This window comes from Cydia pomonella, chromosome 9 (genome assembly GCF_033807575.1).
Source record: "Cydia pomonella isolate Wapato2018A chromosome 9, ilCydPomo1, whole genome shotgun sequence".
Classification (NCBI taxonomy): domain Eukaryota; kingdom Metazoa; phylum Arthropoda; class Insecta; order Lepidoptera; family Tortricidae; genus Cydia; species Cydia pomonella.
In genome coordinates this window covers 10,742,624-10,763,300 of record NC_084711.1, presented here as the reverse complement: position 1 = coordinate 10,763,300, position 20,677 = coordinate 10,742,624, and the positions used below count along the sequence as shown (strand labels likewise).

The window sequence follows — 20,677 nt, the reverse complement described above, 5'->3', positions numbered from 1 at the left end:
ATTAAGAATTTTACAATTCACTTATTATGAGAACATAAATTAATTACTTAGTAATAAGCGTTAATGTCCGTTAATGTCCCCGTTTGAAGCTTGGTGTCCCGTATCCCCGTCATTAAGCAAATTGTCCCCGTCAATGCTCAGAATTTTGCAAGGGTTGCCACTTGCCACACGTCCCCGTTTAAAGCTTGGTGTCGTCGTCCCCGTGGTGTTAAATTTAAAAAATGCAAATTTTATGGCAACCCTAGCACAAGGACCCTTTATGGCTCCTCTACACGATGGCCCAGCGCAGGCCAGTCCAAGGGACGCAGTTATGCATTAGAGGGAGTAAGTGATATTGCTATCTCATGCCACCGCATAGCTGCGTCCCTTATACTGGCCTACGCTGGGCCATCGTGTAGAGGAGCCCTTAGGCATGGAACGCCACAGTTGTGATAGCAAATTAAGATATGTGTATGTAGGTATCTCGCGCGCCGGACTTGCACAGTCAGCATCAATAGTAGCGGATGAAACAAACGCGTCAAAGGTATCTGATATTATGGATAACTTTTCCAAATATAGATAAATCTCTAAAATTTATATTCAAAAGTATATCTTTTACCGTCTTAATTGTTCTACATATATAACCACCATATTTTGTTAATTTGTAACAGAATGATAGATACTTTTGAAACCTTGTTTGATCCGCTACTTTTGATGCTGACTGTACATTGATTGATTAGCTACATATTTACTGATTTTAGGTAAATGACGTTATGTTTGTAGATAAAGTGTGTTATTTTTTTCTACTTAAGTACCTACTTCCGGGTAGAATATTTGTAGGATTCTTGCATATATTATATCTAGTATTTAAAAAATCTGGCTAATTACTAATACATAGGTATATAAGAATGTCACAAATCGAAACAATCTAATTATAAATAAAAGTACCTACATATACGATAGCACAAAATGTGAGATAAACCAACAACACTGCAGTCCCATTTTACCCAAAATTATATGAAATAATTGGACAACATTCCACGACAAAATAGGAACACTTTGGATTTTCAATCTAGTACTTACTTATCAATCTGTTCATGTTTTTAGGGTTCCGTAGCCAAATGGCAAAAAACGGAACCCTTATAGATTCGTCATGTCCGTCTGTCTGTCCGATTCTGTCACAGCCACTTTTTTCCGAAACTATAATAGCTATACTGTTCAAACTTGGTAAGTAGATGTATTCTATGAACCGCATTATGATGTTTACACAAAAATAGAAAAAAAACAATAAATTTTGGGGGTTCCCCATACTTAGAACTGAAACTCAAAAAATCTTTTTTCATCAAACCCATACGTGTGGGGTGTCTATGGATAGGTCTTTAAAAATGATATTGAGGTTTCTAATATCATTTTTAGGGTTCCGTAGCCAAATGGCAAAAAACGGAACCCTTATAGATTCGTCATGTCCGTCTGTCTGTCCGATTCTGTCACAGCCACTTTTTTCCGAAACTATAAAAGCTATACTGTTCAAACTTGGTAAGTAGATGTATTCTATGAACCGCATTATGATGTTCACACAAAAATAGAAAAAAAACAATAAATTTTGGGGGTTCCCCATACTTAGAACTGAAACTCAAAAAATCTTTTTTCATCAAACTCATACGTGTGGGGTATCTATGGATAGGTCTTTAAAAATGATATTGAGGTTTCTAATATCATTTTTTTCTAAACTGAAAAGTTTGCGCGAGAGACACTTCCAAAGTGGTAAAAAGTGTGTCCCCCCCCCCGTAACTTCTAAAATAACAGAATGAAAAATCTAAAAAAAATATATGATATACATTGCCATGCAAACTTCCACCGAAAATTGGTTCGAACGAGATCTAGTAAGTAGTTTTTTTTTAATACGTCATAAAAATTTAAAAAAAAAAATTTTTCATCAAACCCATACGTGTGGGGTATCTATGGATAGGTCTTCAAAAATGATATTTAGGTTTCTAATATCATTTTTTTCTAAACTGAATAGTTTGCGCGAGAGACACTTCCAAAGTGAAAAAATGTGTGTCCCCCCCCCCTGTAACTTCTAAAATAACAGAATGAAAAATCTAAAAAAAATATATGATATACATTGCCATGCAAACTTCCACCGAAAATTGGTTCGAACGAGATCTAGTAAGTATTTTTTTTTTAATACGTCATAAAAATTTAAAAAAAAATTTTTTTTCATCAAACCCATACGTGTGGGGTATCTATGGATAGGTCTTCAAAAATTATATTTAGGTTTCTAATATCATTTTTTTCTAAACTGAATAGTTTGCGCGAGAGACACTTCCAAAGTGAAAAAAAGTGTGTCCCCCCCCCCGTAACTTCTAAAATAACAGAATGAAAAATCTAAAAAAAATATATGATATACATTGCCATGCAAACTTCCACCGAAAATTGGTTCGAACGAGATCTAGTAAGTAGTTTTTTTTTAATACGTCATAAAAATTTAAAAAAAAAAAAATTTCATCAAACCCATACGTGTGGGGTATCTATGGATAGGTCTTCAAAAATGATATTTAGGTTTCTAATATCATTTTTTTCTAAACTGAATAGTTTGCGCGAGAGACACTTCCAAAGTGAAAAAATGTGTGTCCCCCCCCTGTAACTTCTAAAATAACAGAATGAAAAATCTAAAAAAAATATATGATATACATTGCCATGCAAACTTTCACCGAAAATTGGTTCGAACGAGATCTAGTAAGTATTTTTTTTTTAATACGTCATAAAAATTTAAAAAAAAAATTTTTTTCATCAAACCCATACGTGTGGGGTATCTATGGATAGGTCTTCAAAAATTATATTTAGGTTTCTAATATCATTTTTTTCTAAACTGAATAGTTTGCGCGAGAGACACTTCCAAAGTGAAAAAATGTGTGTCCCCCCCCCTGTAACTTCTAAAATAACAGAATGAAAAATCTAAAAAAAATATATGATATACATTACCATGCAAACTTCCACCGAAAATTGGTTTGAACGAGATCTAGTGAATAGTTTTTTTTAATACGTCAATAAATTAAAAAAAAATTTTTTTCATCAAACCCATACGTGTGGGGTATCTATGGATAGGTCTTCAAAAATGATATTTAGGTTCCTAACATCATTTTTTTCTAAACTGAATAGTTTGCGCGAGAGACAGTTCCAAAGTGGTAAAATGTGTGTCCAAAGTGGTAAAATGTTGAACAAGATCTAGCAAGTAGATTTTTTTTTAATACGTCTTAAATGGTACGGAACCCTTCATGCGCGAGTCCGACTCGCACTTGGCCGCTTTTTTCAAAAGTGAATAGTTTGCGCGAGAGACACTTCCAAAGTGGTAAAAAGTGTGTCCCCCCCCCCGTAACTTCTAAAATAACAGAATGAAAAATCTAAAAAAAATATATGATATACATTGCCATGCAAACTTCCACCGAAATTTGGTTCGAACGAGATCTAGTAAGTAGTTTTTTTTTTAATACGTCATAAAAATTAAAAAAAAAATTTTTTTTCATCAAACCCATACGTGTGTGGTATCTAAGGATAGGTCTTCAAAAATGATATTTAGGTTTCTAATATCATTTTTTTCTAAACTGAATAGTTTGCGCGAGAGACACTTCCAAAGTGAAAAAAAGTGTGTCCCCCCCCCTGTAACTTCTAAAATAACGGAATGAAAAATCTAAAAAAAATATATGATATACATTACCATGCAAACTTCCAACGAAAATTGGTTTGAACCAGATCTAGTAAGTAGTTTTTGTAATACGTCATAAATGGTACGGAACCCTTCATGGGCGAGTCCGACTCGCACTTGGCCGCTTTTTTTAAGTAGGTATCGGCAATGCGATTTACAAGCGCCCGTAAGTTACGGTAGCAGGACTAGCAGGTTGTGTCTTTATTTTTAATAAGAACGTCAAAATTATTTTAGAATAAAATGTAATTTTGTTAGGTTTTTACAGATTACTAAGCAGCAATTTTTCTTTCGGTTCCCATACGAGTTGGTCGTACACAAGTTGACCCCTTCCCCTTACGTATGTTTGTATCACTTTTCCTCGCAAAACCCTGTTCTTGTAAGGGCTGATCTGAAAAAAAAAACTTGTCTAAACACCTAGGTACAAAGCAAGGTGTATGTCGGGTTGAGCAACCGGTCGACGGTGCCTGCCTAGTATAGGGGATTGCGATCCCACCGCTGCTGTCGGCGAAGTTCCACTATTCGTATGGTCCGCATGGTCATCGGGTGGTAACACATTCTCATCTTCATCCATTAGGATAGAAAAGAAGATAAGAAACAGACGTTTCACTTAATAACTCACTTGTTTATTTATTCACGATTAGAGCTCTTACACAGTCTAGGCTTAGCATAAGAATGAATCAACCAAAGGCATGCAACCACTTAAATAAACTTTCCCGCCCTACCCTTCCAGATAGGACTACCTGAGATCACGCCACACCACCTGAGCTATAGTTGTTTATCAATACAATTCCCAATTATTAATATTTCCTAGATCGTCTAAAGATAAGTTATAATTTAACAATAATGTTTATTTAGTACAATAATATTGTGATTATTTTAATTAAACATGATCAGCTTCTCATATAAAAGTTATAATTAAACAGTCAATTGACTATGCCTCCTTTAAATCAAATATTTTTTATATTAATTCGTAACTATCGATTTTAGATTATTAAAATCTAATTAAAATTAAGTATTTAAAAATATGCATATAAACAAACATCAAGGATTGCCGCCCACATGTACCTAGTCTATGAAATCGAATTTAAATTACAGTTTGAAATAAGTAAGCCAGGTATCAACAATAAGTAGGTAGTGAGGCTAATAGATTAGAATTGAAACAAGGACAAATAAATTTTCAAATGTTATTGGGGATCGCTCTGATTCATTTCACACAGTACATAATAAGAAACATAAAAATAGCGTAGCACAAGAAACCAGCCTATTGTGTTACAGTTGTCTTCTTTAGTTACAGTTAATAAATAAAATTATCTTCATTTTTCCTCCTCGACGATTAATATACGAGTATTTCAATGCCATGCCATCGTCAGCCACCTGTTGCGTGAAATTGTTTAAGAACAAAGTAAATATACTTTATTTTTGCAGCGGATGATCTCAGGCGTGACGATGAATGCAGCGTTGGGATCGAAGAAGAGGTCGGCGTCGAGACCGGGCTGGAGAACCCCCTACGCTCCTGGAGCCCGGCGAGGCGCGCGGGGCCCGCGGACAGATAGAGAGAGGCCGACGATACCCCGAGCCCTTGCGCGGATGCCTCCGTCCAGAATAAAGAAAGGTCTGCAATTATAATAATGTTGCAATGCAATCAGTGAACAAACTTACAAGAGTAAATTACTAAAATTATTTACTAGGAATGACGTCTACATAATAATAATAATAAATGAAAGCATACTTGAAATCAGCATCAAGTGATAAAATATAAGATTGACGAACGATAATGTTATACATATACAAGATCCTTCGTGAAATAGTCTATGCATTGTGACATTTTTGAATACTGATGTGCCTTTGGAATGTTTCCAAAATTATGAATTTTACTTGAAACTTGACACTTTTTAGTATGGGGATCGAAATTTTCCGTTTCAAAAAGTTTCCGTACCAACGAGGTACAAAAGGAACCTTATGGTGCGACTCTGTCCGTCCGTCCGTCTGTCTGTCTGTCTGTCACATCGCTAAATATCTCGAGAACCACTTAAGCTATCAAAGCTATCAAATTGTACATTCTAAAACATTTTTTCTTTTTCTTGGAGAAAAAAAATCGATTTATGAAGGAAAATGTGAAAAAAAATACCCCCCCCCCCCCCCTTTATCTCCGAAGTGTACCGACGAAAAATTATGAAATTTTTACATAATATTAATATTACTATAAATTTTACAGGAAAAATAAAATCAGACCTCTACTTGGTAGCTTTTTTTTTTAATTAACAAAAAATCTTTCCGATTTCTGTTTGAAATTTAACCAACTTTACGTGTGTTTAATACTCTTGAAATTTCTATGAGATTACATAAATACACGTTTTTTCAAATATAAGCTCAATTTTTGAAATCGGTTCACATGATAGAGAATTACCTCGAAAAACCAACATACGTGCATTACATCGCGAAAATTAGTTAGACAATTTGCCGATAGATGGCGCTGTACACAATTATATATATATAGTCCTCCACATCGATTTCGATGACGGCGACCTCAGCAATCAAGGGTTTTTCCTCTTATGAGCTCTTATGTGGCTGGCCAGGCCAAATTTGCTCTTAAACACCCTTTCACATTCACAACAGTATAGTACACAATTATACTTAGTATAGGTACTTCTGTTCAAGTCTTTCGCCTTTATAGTTACACGAGATAATTCAAAGCTTGTACGGAACCCTCGGTGCGCGAGTAAAACGAACCGGTTTCTTATTTTTATTATTTTAGTTTATTTTTTGTAATTCGACATTTAGAGACTTTATACATATTTAAGCAAGTAATAATAATATTTTACTTACTTTTTCTTTAAACAATAATACTGTAGTTTGCATTAATATTTTCAATGAATTATTGTATTTTATAATTGTTGTTGTGCTTGTTTTTGTTTGTATGTAAATTCCATGTTGACGTGTAAAAGTGCCCTTGTGGCCTATTTGCTGAATAAATGTTGAAGTTTTACTTTGTGTCGCAATAGTCGCATTAATTGTAGCGTGCAGTCGCGCTCTCTCAATACCTAATTGTCTTAATTGAAGATTTTTACTTACGTTTATAATTATATTCACGAATTATGTAAAAAAGGATCGATGGGAAAGGGAATATAGGCATTTCGAGGTAAAAAAGTCAAGTTCCAGAAGTGAGATGAAATCAAACAAATTACTCGTAGTATAAAAAATACATTCCTAATATCTATTAGGTAGTCTTCTTAAAACTTGTTCAACAGCAGCTCTCCGCTAGGCCCTCCAATGATGTCCCCGTTGCCGTAAATGAGTCGACCGCGCAGGTAAGTTTCCTTCACCACCCCTCGTAGCTCCCTGCCGATGTATGGAGTTAGCTGGAAAAAATTATATTTATAGTATACAGTATCACTGACTAACATCTGGAAGTATTTAATGAGAATAAGTACTTGATATAGGAAATAATAGTTGACTATCTAACCTTATTTTTGTGCCGCACGGATTTAGCAGTAACCGTAAACGTAGCCTCAGGGTCAAAGAACACCAGATCGGCATCAAGCCCAGGCTTTAGAGCGCCCTTGCCGTCCTGCAGGCCGCACAGCCGGGCCGGGCCAGCGCTGAGGTACTTGCTGATGGACGGCAGGCTTAGCTTGCGGGAACTCGCCGCAGTCCAGAAGAGCGACAGACCTGGTGGAAGAGAAAGAAACTAAATCACCTTCTTGAGCTGCTTAAAGACAATCAGAACAATAGCTAGTGTGGCATCATAACCCAGGTACTGCCAAGTGCCAAGTATAGGCAAGATTGTGTAAGTTAGCACCGCACGCACACAGACCTGACATTCAATTAAGCGCCTTTTTTGTAAGACGTCTGAGTCAGATCTATTCTCTATTTAATATAATCTCATTTCCCTGACATGCATAACTAACTTAAATATCTACACATTTACATACCAAACTGGACAGACGAAATCCCACCCCAGGCTTCTAAATTGTTCGACGTTTTGAGTTCAGGGGTGCATGGCGAGTGGTCCGAGACGACCAGGTCCAATTTGTCTTCTAATAGATATTCCCATAGTTTTTCCTGTAAACCATAACAAATACCATAAGTCTGTTATTTAGGTGATTTAATATTTGTATTCATACAAACATTATACAAGGACAATATCATCCATTTTAGTAGGATTTCAAAGATTAATGGTAGGTCAGGCTGGCCGGGCCTCACGCTTGTTTGTCACCGTCGTGGCATAATTTAAAAAGTGGCTGTGACATAATCGGACAGACAGACGGTCATGACGAATCTATAAGGGTTCCGTTTTTTGCCATTTGGCTACGGAAGCCTAAAAAGGGTAGTGGTGGCAGATTTCGCAGTTCTGGGGCCCGACTAGATGCTTAGGTAAGGCCCAACCATGCTAGCAAGGACATCGTAATATCACGTGCTGTCCCAAGCTAATCTCAATACATTAGATGCTATTATAGAATTGTCATGGTTTATTTTTTCCCCTTCGCATGTTATGTTTTAAAAAAGTTTCAGTTGTTTTGCAAACAATAAATACATCTTCAGACGCATAAAAAAGCCCACCCATGTACAACAACAAAAAAACGTATCGGCAACGCGTATGTGACACCCTGGTATTACTGGACCCCATTGGCTACGGTGATCGCTTGCCATCCGGTGAGCCGTATACCTGTTTGCCACCTATATGGTATATAAAAAAATCTAATGTAGACTCCATAGATTTTTGTTCTGTGACAGCCGTTAATTTGTATCAACATTAATTCACATTAGTTCTGTTAAAATATCAATAGAACTCACTGAAATAAATACATGATATCCTTTTTTCTTGTTGTTTTGCTATTATAAGCGCATTTTTTCACAGAACATTTCGTCATCTTTGACAGTTGTCGTTGTCGCCGGCCGAAACGAGACTGGGAGCAAAACTCATGCTCAAGCCGTTCGAGCATTACTTTTGTGGAGCCATTTTTTTCGGCTGATTGTGAATCCAGTTAAATATACTTACATCAATGGTAAAAAGTAACTTTCATACCTACTAACTTTGTTGTCCTAGCCAAGATGCCGATCATTTGCGCTGTGGCGAACGAAACGCTAATCTCTTTCTATCACTTTTCCATATTAGTGCAACAGAAACACAGCGTATCTTAGCCAGGCACCCTGATCCCTGTTCGGATGCGCGCGCTTGTACTCGCTGTGGCTCCTGGTCAGCACAGAAAGTGAGGTGGTAGTGACAGGACACGAAGGTGACGCCAGTGCTCCACCCTTTATGACCGGCTAAGGTCATATCTAATATTTTATCGGATATATCAAGCTAGCAGATGACACATGTTTTAGGTACAGTATATAACTCTCATACCTTGTTGTCCAGATCCCTGATCGGCGGCGCGCACTTGTACTCGCTGTGTCCTCTGGGTATCTGGTCGGCACTGAAGGTGAGGTAATGGTGACAGGTCTCGGCGGTGACACCGGCGCGCCAATCTGCATGCCCGGCTGCTCGGCGCGCTACGCGGGCTTCTTCTAGGAGCGGCACCACGCTGGACGATGACACATGCACTATGTGCACGCGCACTCTGGATATGAAAATAAGTTTTTGGCAAAAAGTTACTATTGCTGACTGTGCCTACTTTTCTTACCACAGGCAACTAATACTCATCGAGACAATTCTAAAAACCCCAAACACAATTAGGTTGCGTTGTTTTATCCCAGAGTTCCTATGGCCACCTTCTGTCTCCATCATCAGATCAGCTCGATGGTACCATAATATTACATTGTCAGCCGACTTACATATGTATGCAAGTTTTCAGCTTCATCAGAATTCGGGAAGTGGGTTAAATTTATCTTACAAGATGTGACCCGTACAAACGTACATACATAGGTAGTTTATTGCAAGTTAAATAAAAGCTTGTAATATAGAACTCAATAATCATTTTATAAATGGATTTAAAATACAGAAAATTAGACACGTATTGATATTTCTCTGTAGCTAACTATTTTATTCGAGATAAACATTATGTTTTCCTACACTTGAGTATAAGAATATAGATCGTGTCTTTCACGACGATGCGTAATGTCATGTCATCGTGGATGACACGAACTCTATATATCTACGTATAGTTAGATATTAACAACTTAATCCCCTTTTATTAGTACTTTCCATTAGGTATTAGGTGCTCACTTTGTATTTTGTAATAACTTCGTAATTAATGTAATAGCATTTAGTTCCATAGTCGGAGGGCGTGACTCGAGATAAGTTGAGTATTCTTCGGGATCTGAAACCAATAGTTAGTTTTTTTTTTGTTTTTTTTTTATATTATATAATTTATTTGTCACATGTTGTTAACAAAAATATAGGTAGAAATAACTAGCACTATTATTTACCTTTTTTTAACTTTTTCTTGCTGCCACTTTTAGGTTTTTCGTCTTCCATTTCAGCGTGGAACTTTAATTAAAAACGTTAATATTTAATTAAACCGAAGTTAAACATAACGTTTTAACTTGCTACTCGTATTTTATTATTTATGTCGGCATTCGTACAAGGCTACAAGGCGTGGTAAGTAAATTTATGACAATTCATTTTATTGAGTACCTCAACAATACCAACTTATTTTCAAAGTAAATAATGACGATGTTAGGCTCCTAAATTGTCCTAGTACCACGACGATGGAAAACCAGCATACGGCCCGCTTGATGGTAAGCAGCCATCGTAGCCTATGAACGCCTACAACTCCAATTGATTGCCAAATGTATTATTAGGATTATTATTTCAAAACTTACAGCTAACAAAGATCCTGTTCCTTCAAGAGCCTTAAATGATTTCTCCAGTTCGGCGGCGTCTACATTTGGAAACTCGTCAACGCCGCTGGGACACAGGAAGCATTTAAATCCCACTACGCCCGCCTTCACCAGGTCTTTCAGTGAATCCTGGAAGAATTTTATAGTGGTGAGCAATTTATCCATTCGCAAATGGAAATGGAAGAGGCTCATTAGAGCAATCGCGCACAAAGTCCGAAACGTAAAAAAAACCCTGTTCCCGCGGCTCCAAACTCCAAGGATAGATATATGTCCTTGCCAGGTTGTTTGAATCATCTTAGCAGACCGACTCAATTGCGGGTGGAAATGATTATTTACCTGATTTCCAGGAATAACACCTCCCCAGAAACCGACGTCAACGTAAACGTTGCCTTTGGCTGACGATGCCTTGGTTTTCAAGTGTTCCAAGGTAGTAGTAGGCGGTATGGAATTTCTGGAAACCACAGAGATAATTTTAGTCTTAGCGCTTGCTCGATCAAAAATAAAGTAATTAAAATAAAAATAGTATTTGAATCACGTTATTGTTGACCGAGCAAGCGCGAAGCGTCTCCATTTCAGCTTCAACAAAAATGCTTTCGGGCCTACGCTAGCTGACGCGGACGCCCGCCGCGTGCGCAAGCACGCGGGTGCTATATGTAGGTGAAATCCGCTGCACGCCTCCGCTTCAGTTAGCGTTGCTCATACTATTTTTCGTTAACCCGTTCGTCCGCTCCGTGCACTCGCGCCAGCTAGCGGAGGCCCTTCTTATGGCCGGCTGTTATCCTCTCATTTCTCTAGGTCGCATTTCTCAACCGATTTTCGTGAATTTTCCGGTTCGATAATAATTATACTTATGTTTTCTTTTTCGAATAAGTTTATGTTTTTTTTAATGTCTGCGCCATTGGTGTTCGTATAAGACCAAACTCGTAGAGGCGAAGTTTAATAATTGTTTTAGGGCAGCACTCAATTATCATCATTAGTGACGTGATAACCCTGACTACGTCGCCTTCTGCTACAGGCAAGAAAAACTATTTGTATTACAGACCCTTATTATTATTGGGGTGTTGCGGGCTTTTGAGTCCCACGTCGACCAAGCAGTGATCTATTGTGAAGGCCTTTTAAAGTTCATTACTAATGCCCGTGGAATCCAGGAAGTTCCAGATTCTTTGGGCCGTAATGTTCTGTACCTCATAGGATTGCAATACATGCCGCCCTAAGTAGGTACTTCTTTTTGACATTAGTGGTCCACAGGAAAAGAGAATGTGCATTGCAGTCTCCTCGGACTCCTGGCAGAACCTGCATCCGCAGTGTCCAGACTTACAGACCCTTACAGAGGCATGTCAACGATGGTGGTGATGCCGCCAACCGCGGCGGCGGTGGTTGCTGTCCGGAACCCTTCCCAAGCGGTGCGACCTGGTTCGTTCACGTGGACATGGGAATCCACTACGCCTGCCAACAGCGCTAGCGACCCTCCATCGACCACCTGAAATTTTCATGTCAAATGCCTTTAGGAATTTTAAACCGCCATGTTCGGGCAAATTATAAGAAACCACAGAAAAGAAACAAAAACGGCAAAAACTCAATAACTACGACGTATCATAATATGACAGTTTGTGCACTAAGCAGATTAATTACGATACATGCATTTGTTTTAGACAAAAACGTGTTAACTTATAATTTTTAGGGTTCCATACCCAAAGGGTAAAAACGGGACACTATTGGGAGCGTGCACGACTGTCACGCAACCTAGTGTCCGCAATTCTAGGGGAAAACGTCAATTCACTACATCTTATAAAACTACTCCAAAACTAAAAACTACTGAACGGATTTTCATACGACTTTCATCTATCAATAGAGTAATTCTTGAAGAAGGCTTAAGTATATAACTTGTTAAGGTTTTGTGTAAATTGTTTGAAATATAACGATGTTGTCGGAAAAAATCACGCTGGCTAGGAGCTTTAATCGAAAACGCTGCCTAATCCGTTTGAGCTATAACAACACAATGTATGGTGGGGTTGTTTCTTATTCATAGGTCTACAAAAAAGTCCGCGATGTGAAATGTCTATCTTTTAAGGATAACTTACGATATCCATTCTTAACTTCTAGAAAAAGATCACGTAATATGTGGCATTTGCAAAGCTATTTACATGGATACATTATTAACAATTATCAAAATAAATACGTTAGTTATATTAAGCATTTCATATAGATTACAATGGTCCCTTACACCATACAATTTAAATGAATATTTCAGGAGTAATCGTAAATCAAAGTTTCATTTCGAGCCATATAATTGTACGAAATGTTAAAGACGCTATCCGCAGTTAGTTCAAATTTTTACCACCTTATGCGCTGGGATCGCTTTACTTACCCCCACCACGCACTTCGCACGGTCCCAATTACTAAGACTCCACTGTCCGTCTGTCTGTCTGTCTGTCTGTCACCAGGGTGTATCTCATTAACTGTGATAGCTAGACAGTTGAAATTTTCACAGATGATGTATTTCTATTGCCGCTATATTGCTATAGCTAGCAAATACTAAACACAGAATAAAATTAATATTTAAGTAGGGCTCCTATACAACAAACATGTCTGCGTAATGGTATAGAACCCCGCGTGCGCGAGTCCGACTCGCACTTGACCGATTTTATTTATTTAATTAGGAAAAAAACAGTCTTGTACAAAAATAATGTGATAATTAAATAGGCAATATATAATTAAGTGGAAAGGGGACGGCCGCTTCTCCATACAAACGTTACATTATGGAAAATATTTTTACATAATTAGATGTATATATTAACCATAGCTAGGGGCACCTACGTTTGGCTTTTTAATTTTTTTTTGATTATTGTAAAAATTAGGTGCGAAAAACAGATTTCATACAAATTTTTAAATGCTCCTAACTCTTATAATAAAAATTCGAAACAAAAAACAAACGTAGGGGCATAGCTGTGATGTTGATATAGTATAACGAATTGTGTCAAAATATTTTCAATTATGTTAATATCCAGAGAGGACAATGAGGACAACGTTTCTACATTTGTATTGTTTCGCGCGGGTCCTCCATTATCGTCTTAATAAAGAAATAAGATATGTATTTACAACAATAACATATTCTAATCTAAAGTAGCTAGTTTTGGAGCGGTAAGCGGAAAACAAAGTTATCAGCAAGTTGAGTGCATCTATTCATGCATGTATAGTATATGCATGTACAGGTATTTTTAATTAGCATCGTTTTGTCACAGTCAGGGTTTTCAAATTTCAAACGAAGTTTACATATCATTTTACCGGTAGTCTTCGCAATCTTCACATTAGATGCAAATCCGCGACCGTTCCGGTGTGCAAGCTGGACATCGTTATTCCTATACGTGCATAGCGCTGTCTCGCTCAAACATCGGAGCAGGCGTGTCATCCGCATCAGTGTGATGTGATAACACTAATACCTGCGATACCAACATACCTAATACGAAGCTATAGTGCGTGTACCTACAAGTCCAATTAGGTAGCCATATGTATGTAGTTGCTAACTGAAGTATAATGAATTGATTGGTGTCTTATTCATGCTACTGATATGATATACAAAGTAGTTTGGCGTGAATGTTACCTTTATCTTTCCATCACTCTCTTGTATAAGTTTGTCAACCTGTGTTCGAGTGAGAATCTCTTCGATAACGCCATTTTCATTGACGAGGACGCCACCATCCGACACTCCATCCTCCGTCACGACGCGCTGGCTCAAAAACAACTGAAGGCTAGGCAAAACCATTGCTCGCTAATTAAAAGTAACAAGCGCACTGAACGACGACCGTCAACGTACTAGTGAACTATTGATCTCGCTATGGATCTGTTAACAGATTCTATTATCAGACCGCCGGGCAGTTTTATGTTTATTGAAAGTAAACAGTTCGATAACGCCGATAAAAGCAAGTAGCTTTGAAACATAGATCAGTATGGTTGATGTAATTTGAGAATTAAAGACAGGTTTTGAGACGTATGGTGCTATTTTATTAATAGGTGAAAAAATAAATTTCGGCATCAACATTAATACAAAAGTGTCTTACACTGGCATAAAAAATGCCTACTTATAAATTATAGTTACTTTTAAATTACAATTTGTGACAGTGACATAGGTAAAAGCTTAGTTAATTTGTCGACAAAAAACTTTGTTTCAACCAAGATTTAATGACTTAATAGCCTTTATCCATTATCCATAATTATATTAAGACGGGTCTTCAATTACATCTAAACATATATGTTTTAGGTCCTAAATAAAACCGGCCTTTACAAGTAGGTAGGTACCTACACAAAGTGTCGTAACAAGTCCTGTTTCCGAAGTCCCGACCGACCTCAGAGGAGGTTTTTCGTTTCGCATAAAAAACTGCCTGTCATCGCTCTATCGAATTACAATGGACCTTTTGTATTTAATTACACGTCAAAATGTGAATCCCAATAGTCAACGTGGGCGTCCGAGCCCGGGTCTGACGGATAGCCCAATAAATGCCAACGGCCCGCCTTGAACTTGGCTCGGATGCTCCCGGGCTCCCGCGCTCTACAAATATGCTCAGCACTTGTTTCATACAAAACACCTAGCAAAGGTAAATAATCTGACCGGTTTCCTCTAGGCCATCTTCAAAGGGCAGGTCCTAGCAATGGCCTTAACATTGAGCCAAATGCTACGCCCCGCTATCTCGGCCCGTAATTGCTTTATGATCGTTAAATGAGTTTAAAGAAGATATTTTCCTTATCAGGTTTTGAGTATTTTTAATATCGATTGGAAGTATTGGTACTGATCATTCGTTAATGGCTATCTACGCTGTTAAGTAATTTAATCATTAAATTATTTAGACATACCTAAGAAACCATTTAAAAAACTGTACTTGTACATCTATTGATTTTGAATAACCGAAGCCAAATACTTTTTTATAATTAACTCTCTATGGAGTAAATTAAATTATCTAAGGCTAAAACTAAGTTATTAACTATTCTTAAACTTTACTGAAGTGAATTTTAAAAATCAAATCAAAGACTTAATAATAAAATAAAAACTATAAGTAAAATAAAACTAAAATATGACTAAAATAAAATTAAAAATAAACTAAAACAAATCTAATAATGGCCCCTGCGGCATAGTACCGAAGACGCTGGCAGCATTTCCTCGCTGGATCGTTAGGCTGATGCATTGAGAACTTTACTTAAGTATTTATCTCTTGAATAATAAGATGATTTTAACTAAATTCTTCTCATCCCCGACGTAACTTGGGCGCTAGGTCACACGTACAGGTCATCTCTTCAAAACAAGGGCAATGCCAATTTCAGGGCCCACTTAGTCAGTTTACAGTTACTCGCCGCGTGAGTTAGTGCCGGGAAACAATGCCAGTGAGAAACACAAAAGGAAGGAACACCGCATGCATAGCAATGACCGTGGCGCACAGAGCGCCCGCAGGGGTCACTACTAACAGCAAAACAATTAACAGAGCAATGGTAGACCTTAACTCCTAGCAATTAGATTTACAATTGGATACTTATGTAACTGCTTCAACGTATATTACTCGAGTCTAGGAGAACTTCTGGTATAACTTGATCCCTAGATTGGTAACTTTTAATGCATAATCGATAGTTGAATTATAGTAGTATTTTTTTGCGAATTGACTGTAAACAATTGTAATAACAGCACTGTCCAGTGTTGTCCGAGTGTCACCTATGGGGTCTCTTGAGCTCAACAGTGACGGATTGCAGTCCGTCAGAAGTTGACAACCGTACACTCAGTACTTGCGGAAATTGTTGTGATATTAATGTATCTATTTTTTTTTTTATCTCTGCGGAGTATTTTTTACAAAGCAGTTTAATATAACTGCATCCTATCCATCTATTTAGTGACTTTCTCAACAGGGATCACATTCCCCAATCTGGATTTTTAATTTTCGTCTATAGTGGAATAATACTAAGTAGATACCTACACCAAATTATAGTAAGTATATTTGCTAATTTAACTTAAAGATAAAGGGGTCAGCTCGAAATACTCCTAATAAGAAACGCATGGCAAAGTATTTTCAGGTAACTTAATCATAACTGTTTTCAAGGAAACATATTTCACGCTCAAACTGAACACATAATCAGAAGTTTTTTAATGTGTTCCTTAAAATAAACCAACGGTTGAGAACTCCTTACCTCTTATATTAAAGCAAGCCAGTGCAGTGGACAGTGCGCAAGTGTTTTATTGCCCGCTGCCCGGCAGCAAGCAACCCGGAGGCATATACTCTACGAGTAGTGAAAAGTGAGCCTGTGTTTCCTGGAAATCGAGAGTTGTAATATTATTTGCAATAAGTGAGTGTTTATTTTCGATACATCGGAAATTTATTTGGACTGGATTCCAGACTCAATGTTGCACTTGATAGTTACAAAGTGGTGTATCGTTTAATTGTATAAAATTACGCTTTAGCTTATTTATGATAGTCTGTAGATCAACCTAAATTATTTGGAAGAATTCAAAGATAAATATCAAAAGGATAAATCATGTTAAGAAAGCCATATATTTTGCGGAAATAAAAAACAGAGTTCATTTAACTTTATCGAAATCTTTGATAAAAAACTTAACGATTTCTTAAATGTCAATGAATGAATGCAAATTGTCGCACGAAATTTTCATCTGAGTGACGGCCGAGTTAGGTATACAGCCGTAACAGCCATTGAAAATCAGTTTGAATTGGAGTTTATTGTGCTAGAAATATGGTATATAATTAAATGAGTTTTCCAATGGCTGTTAGGGATGGTAATGATAGGTACCTATGCTTAGTGGGGTAGGCGAAGGCTTACAGCCATCTTACAGCCCAGTGTAATAAATTGTCTCGAGATCCGCAACTACAAGAAAGTGAAGATTCAAGGAGGGATATGATGGCTACGCTTTTATCATCTATACCACCACGATGACAGACGATACAAGCGTGACCCTCATAGGCCCGTAGAGTAACACGTTGACAACCCATTAATTAAATTAAAGGGCTCTCTATATTCAGGACATAACTACAGTTCTTAATTTTGAAACAATATTTGGACACGGGCTTAAGGGTTAAAGCATCACTCAGTAGGTACATTATATTAATTTCTACAACACGAAAGTACTGTACTGAACGAGAACTTTAAGTAATGATAATAAAAATAAAAAACAATTGTATCATCTATACCGCATGTTTTTTGCACTGCCTACAACTTATCTGCTTTGCCTAAAGGTTGACTGGTAGAGAATACCGTATGGCATTAAGTTCGCATTTTGTAAAGATTAAATATATGTATAATTAAAATTGGAAAACTCTTTGTAGAACGTTTGACAGATACCTACTCGCACCAACGGTTATCTGAATTTGGCAAACAACTCCGCAGCAGGGTTCGCGGTGTCGATACGGATCGATTTGTAAAAGTGTAGGTACGTGCACCAAACAACATAGGTATATAAATACCTGCTTTAGTTTTAGTAAAGGAACCCTTGCAGTTGAATATGACATCTGATTTGATCGATCGATTTGATTTCTTTAGATTTTCTTACTACCTGTCGATGTACATCACAGCCACGGTATATAAATTTACTGCCCATATCAATTTAGTATTTAAGTAGGTCTGATATCTAATTATATCCAGGCATTTTTTAAACATATTAAATATTTATAAGTATCAAAGTATATTTCATGTTTAAGTTCCGTGAATCCTAAAATGAATAAGCTCCTTCAACAATGGCAGTAGGTATTCGTATCACTTAAATGTCATTTCAAAATAAATAAGTCCGAGCATTCACCTCGAACCATCCCGATTAACATGAGTACCGCAAACACTGAACTTATAAACCAAAATAACTGGTATTAAATTTGGTAATAATTACCTGATATGTAATGTATCAATAGTAGATTGTTAACCAAGGAATGAAAGGCACTTATTTCTGTCGAGGTAGTTTGGAGTTCGAACGCCAATAGTCCGAGAATGAAATGGTGCTTTTCACCGGAGTTAAACACTCTAGTTTTCATTTTGAACACAAGGAAAGTAAAATACAAGAGGTATAAAAAAACTAGGTATAAACTTACATAGTACTTAGTTTATTTACTTTCAATTAACAATTTAGGATTTATATAACAAAAGTATCGTTATTTATGGAATGGGGAGTTAAATAACAGAATGGAAATTATCCAACAAATCCATTTAAAACCAAATTGTAATTGCTTATCCTAAAAATAAAAAACAAACTGGGAAAGTAAAATAATGCTCTAATGCAGAAACGTATCACTTTCTGCACACTGCATAAAAAAACAACGACCCACTTTCAGAGCGTGAGAAATGAAAAATATTTTTTTCGTCACACTTGCTCGAAAAAGTTCTTATTTCATGCAGGTGTACTGAACGACAAAGGCCTATTTTGTTCCCGCGGGAGGGAGGATGGATTGTGAAAAACAGCTATAACTCCCTAAGGAGTTATAGTTTTTGTTTAATTATGTCACTTATTCATACAAATCATGTAGCATAAATGAGCTTTACTTTTAAAATACTGACGTTTATAAATTAATATTTTTGTTTATGTTTAAAATAAAATAATTTGATCCATTTAACAGCCTTTAAAATATTTTTGCATAATTTTCAATCGTGGCTGAATGCCGAAAAGGTCTGTGCCCTCGATTCTAACCTGTCAAGAAATTACAAAATGGCGGACGAATATTTGATATGTCACCGTATTTAAGAATTATTTCGTTTAAAATGTAGTTTTTTATTCGCAAGTGTAATGAAAAACATTGTGTGTAACTCCGGGGGGTAAGAATATTACAAACTCTGGTCTTTCGTCTTCAAACCACCCTCGTATCCAAAATTTCACTTACCCCCCCTCGTTTCACAATGTACTATAAATAGGTATCTAAGTTTTAAATAGCTGCCTAATCTCTTAGTCAAAAGATGGTAACTACTTACGGCACTTTTTGGAAATTATTTAAATTCAACTTTTAAGTTATTAGACGGTTTACGAATTGTTGGTGTCGTGTGTCGGATGGGCCATATCAAAATAATTTAACCACCTATAGGTCCCTCCCTACGGCACGGGAACAGGTTAGACAATCGTAAAAGTCGACTATATCAGAGTAATCAATTACGAAACAGCCAATAAGCATAAATATTACAACCCTTAATCCAATGAAGGAAACCGGTAAGCATCTGGTGGTATAAAATATGAATGAGTTTCTTACCAAAAAATAATAATAAAACATTACTTATTACTTATTTATATATTTGTAATAGGCTTTAAGCGCTAGTGGCCTTAGCGGTGAGAGCGTGCGACTTGCAATCCGGAGGTCGCGGGTTTTTCGGCACTTAATGTACGAAATATCATTTGATATACCAGTCACTTTTCAGTGAAGGAAAACATCGTGAGGAAACCGGACTAATCCCAATAAGGCTTAGTTTATCCTCTGGGTTGGTAGGTCAGATGGCAGTCGCTTTCGTAAAACTAGTGCCTACGCCAATTCTTGGGATTAGTTGCCTAGCGGACCCCAGGCTCCCATGAGCCGTGGCAAAATGCCGGGACAACGCGAGGAAGATGACATTTGTAATTCGCTTTTAAACAGTCATCTATTAGTAAGTAAAATCGTTTGTATGACGTCTGTTCCTATGGATGACCACCATCGCTCTCTACCATCACCAGGCATCAAGGGCGTAACCAGCCAGTGAACTAGAGGGGGGGGGGGGGCAGGCAAGTTGATATCGCTGGAGGCCTAGGGGGTCGGGAGTTGGGGGGCAGACGCCGCAGAGGAGCATACGTTGTATGTAAAATTTGAGCTCCAAGGGCGAATCAACTTTTACGAGGCCAATTTGGAACAGGTTTCAAAAAAGTTTTTAGAAATATTTTTTTGTCAAATTTGTGTTAGTGAATAGTATTGGCGTATGGATAATTTATTAAATTAAATTATTTTTATATCAGCAACGAGGTCAGAATTACTATTATGTGAGTTTTAATTACTTTTTGCTCTTCATACAGTCGGAAATTCTCTTGCGTTACGTTATCTAGATTTCATCATAAGATAGGATTAAAAATTTGAAAGCACATTAAAATTGATATAGATATTTTCCACAGTTAAGGAGCTCATTATAAGAGAGGTTTTTTGACAAAAAACACATGATTACGGTAATAACTGGACTTTGCGAATCCCCTGCGTTACTATAGTATTTTATGACGTCGTTTTTTTC

General features: G+C 37.0%; 2 protein-coding genes across 3 annotated transcripts in view; one reads left to right on the top strand and one right to left on the bottom strand.

Annotated features, from left to right (window-relative positions):
* Positions 1-6,870: 6,870 nt before the first annotated feature.
* On the bottom strand, positions 6,871-16,725 carry LOC133521339 (allantoinase-like). 2 transcript variants are annotated; one of them, XM_061856249.1, is made up of 10 exons: positions 16,637-16,725; positions 11,800-11,951; positions 10,808-10,922; positions 10,454-10,600; positions 10,058-10,118; positions 9,855-9,948; positions 9,036-9,249; positions 7,618-7,747; positions 7,149-7,354; positions 6,871-7,044 (listed from the first exon to the last, which is right to left on the bottom strand). In XM_061856249.1, exons 2-10 carry the CDS (start codon positions 11,805-11,807, stop codon positions 6,916-6,918), a joined length of 1,104 nt encoding a protein of 367 aa, XP_061712233.1. In that variant the 5' UTR covers positions 11,808-11,951; positions 16,637-16,725; the 3' UTR covers positions 6,871-6,915. The 2 variants fall into 2 exon arrangements, with proteins under 2 accessions (XP_061712233.1, XP_061712232.1); XM_061856248.1 differs by lacking the exon at positions 16,637-16,725 and adding an exon at positions 14,073-14,360.
* The window catches only part of LOC133521338 (probable chitinase 10), a 58,682-nt gene continuing 54,730 nt past the window's right edge, over positions 16,726-20,677 (top strand). The window contains exon 1 of the mRNA XM_061856244.1: positions 16,726-16,792. The gene's annotated coding sequence lies outside the window, so the exon portion shown is untranslated. The remainder of the gene's footprint in view (positions 16,793-20,677) is intronic.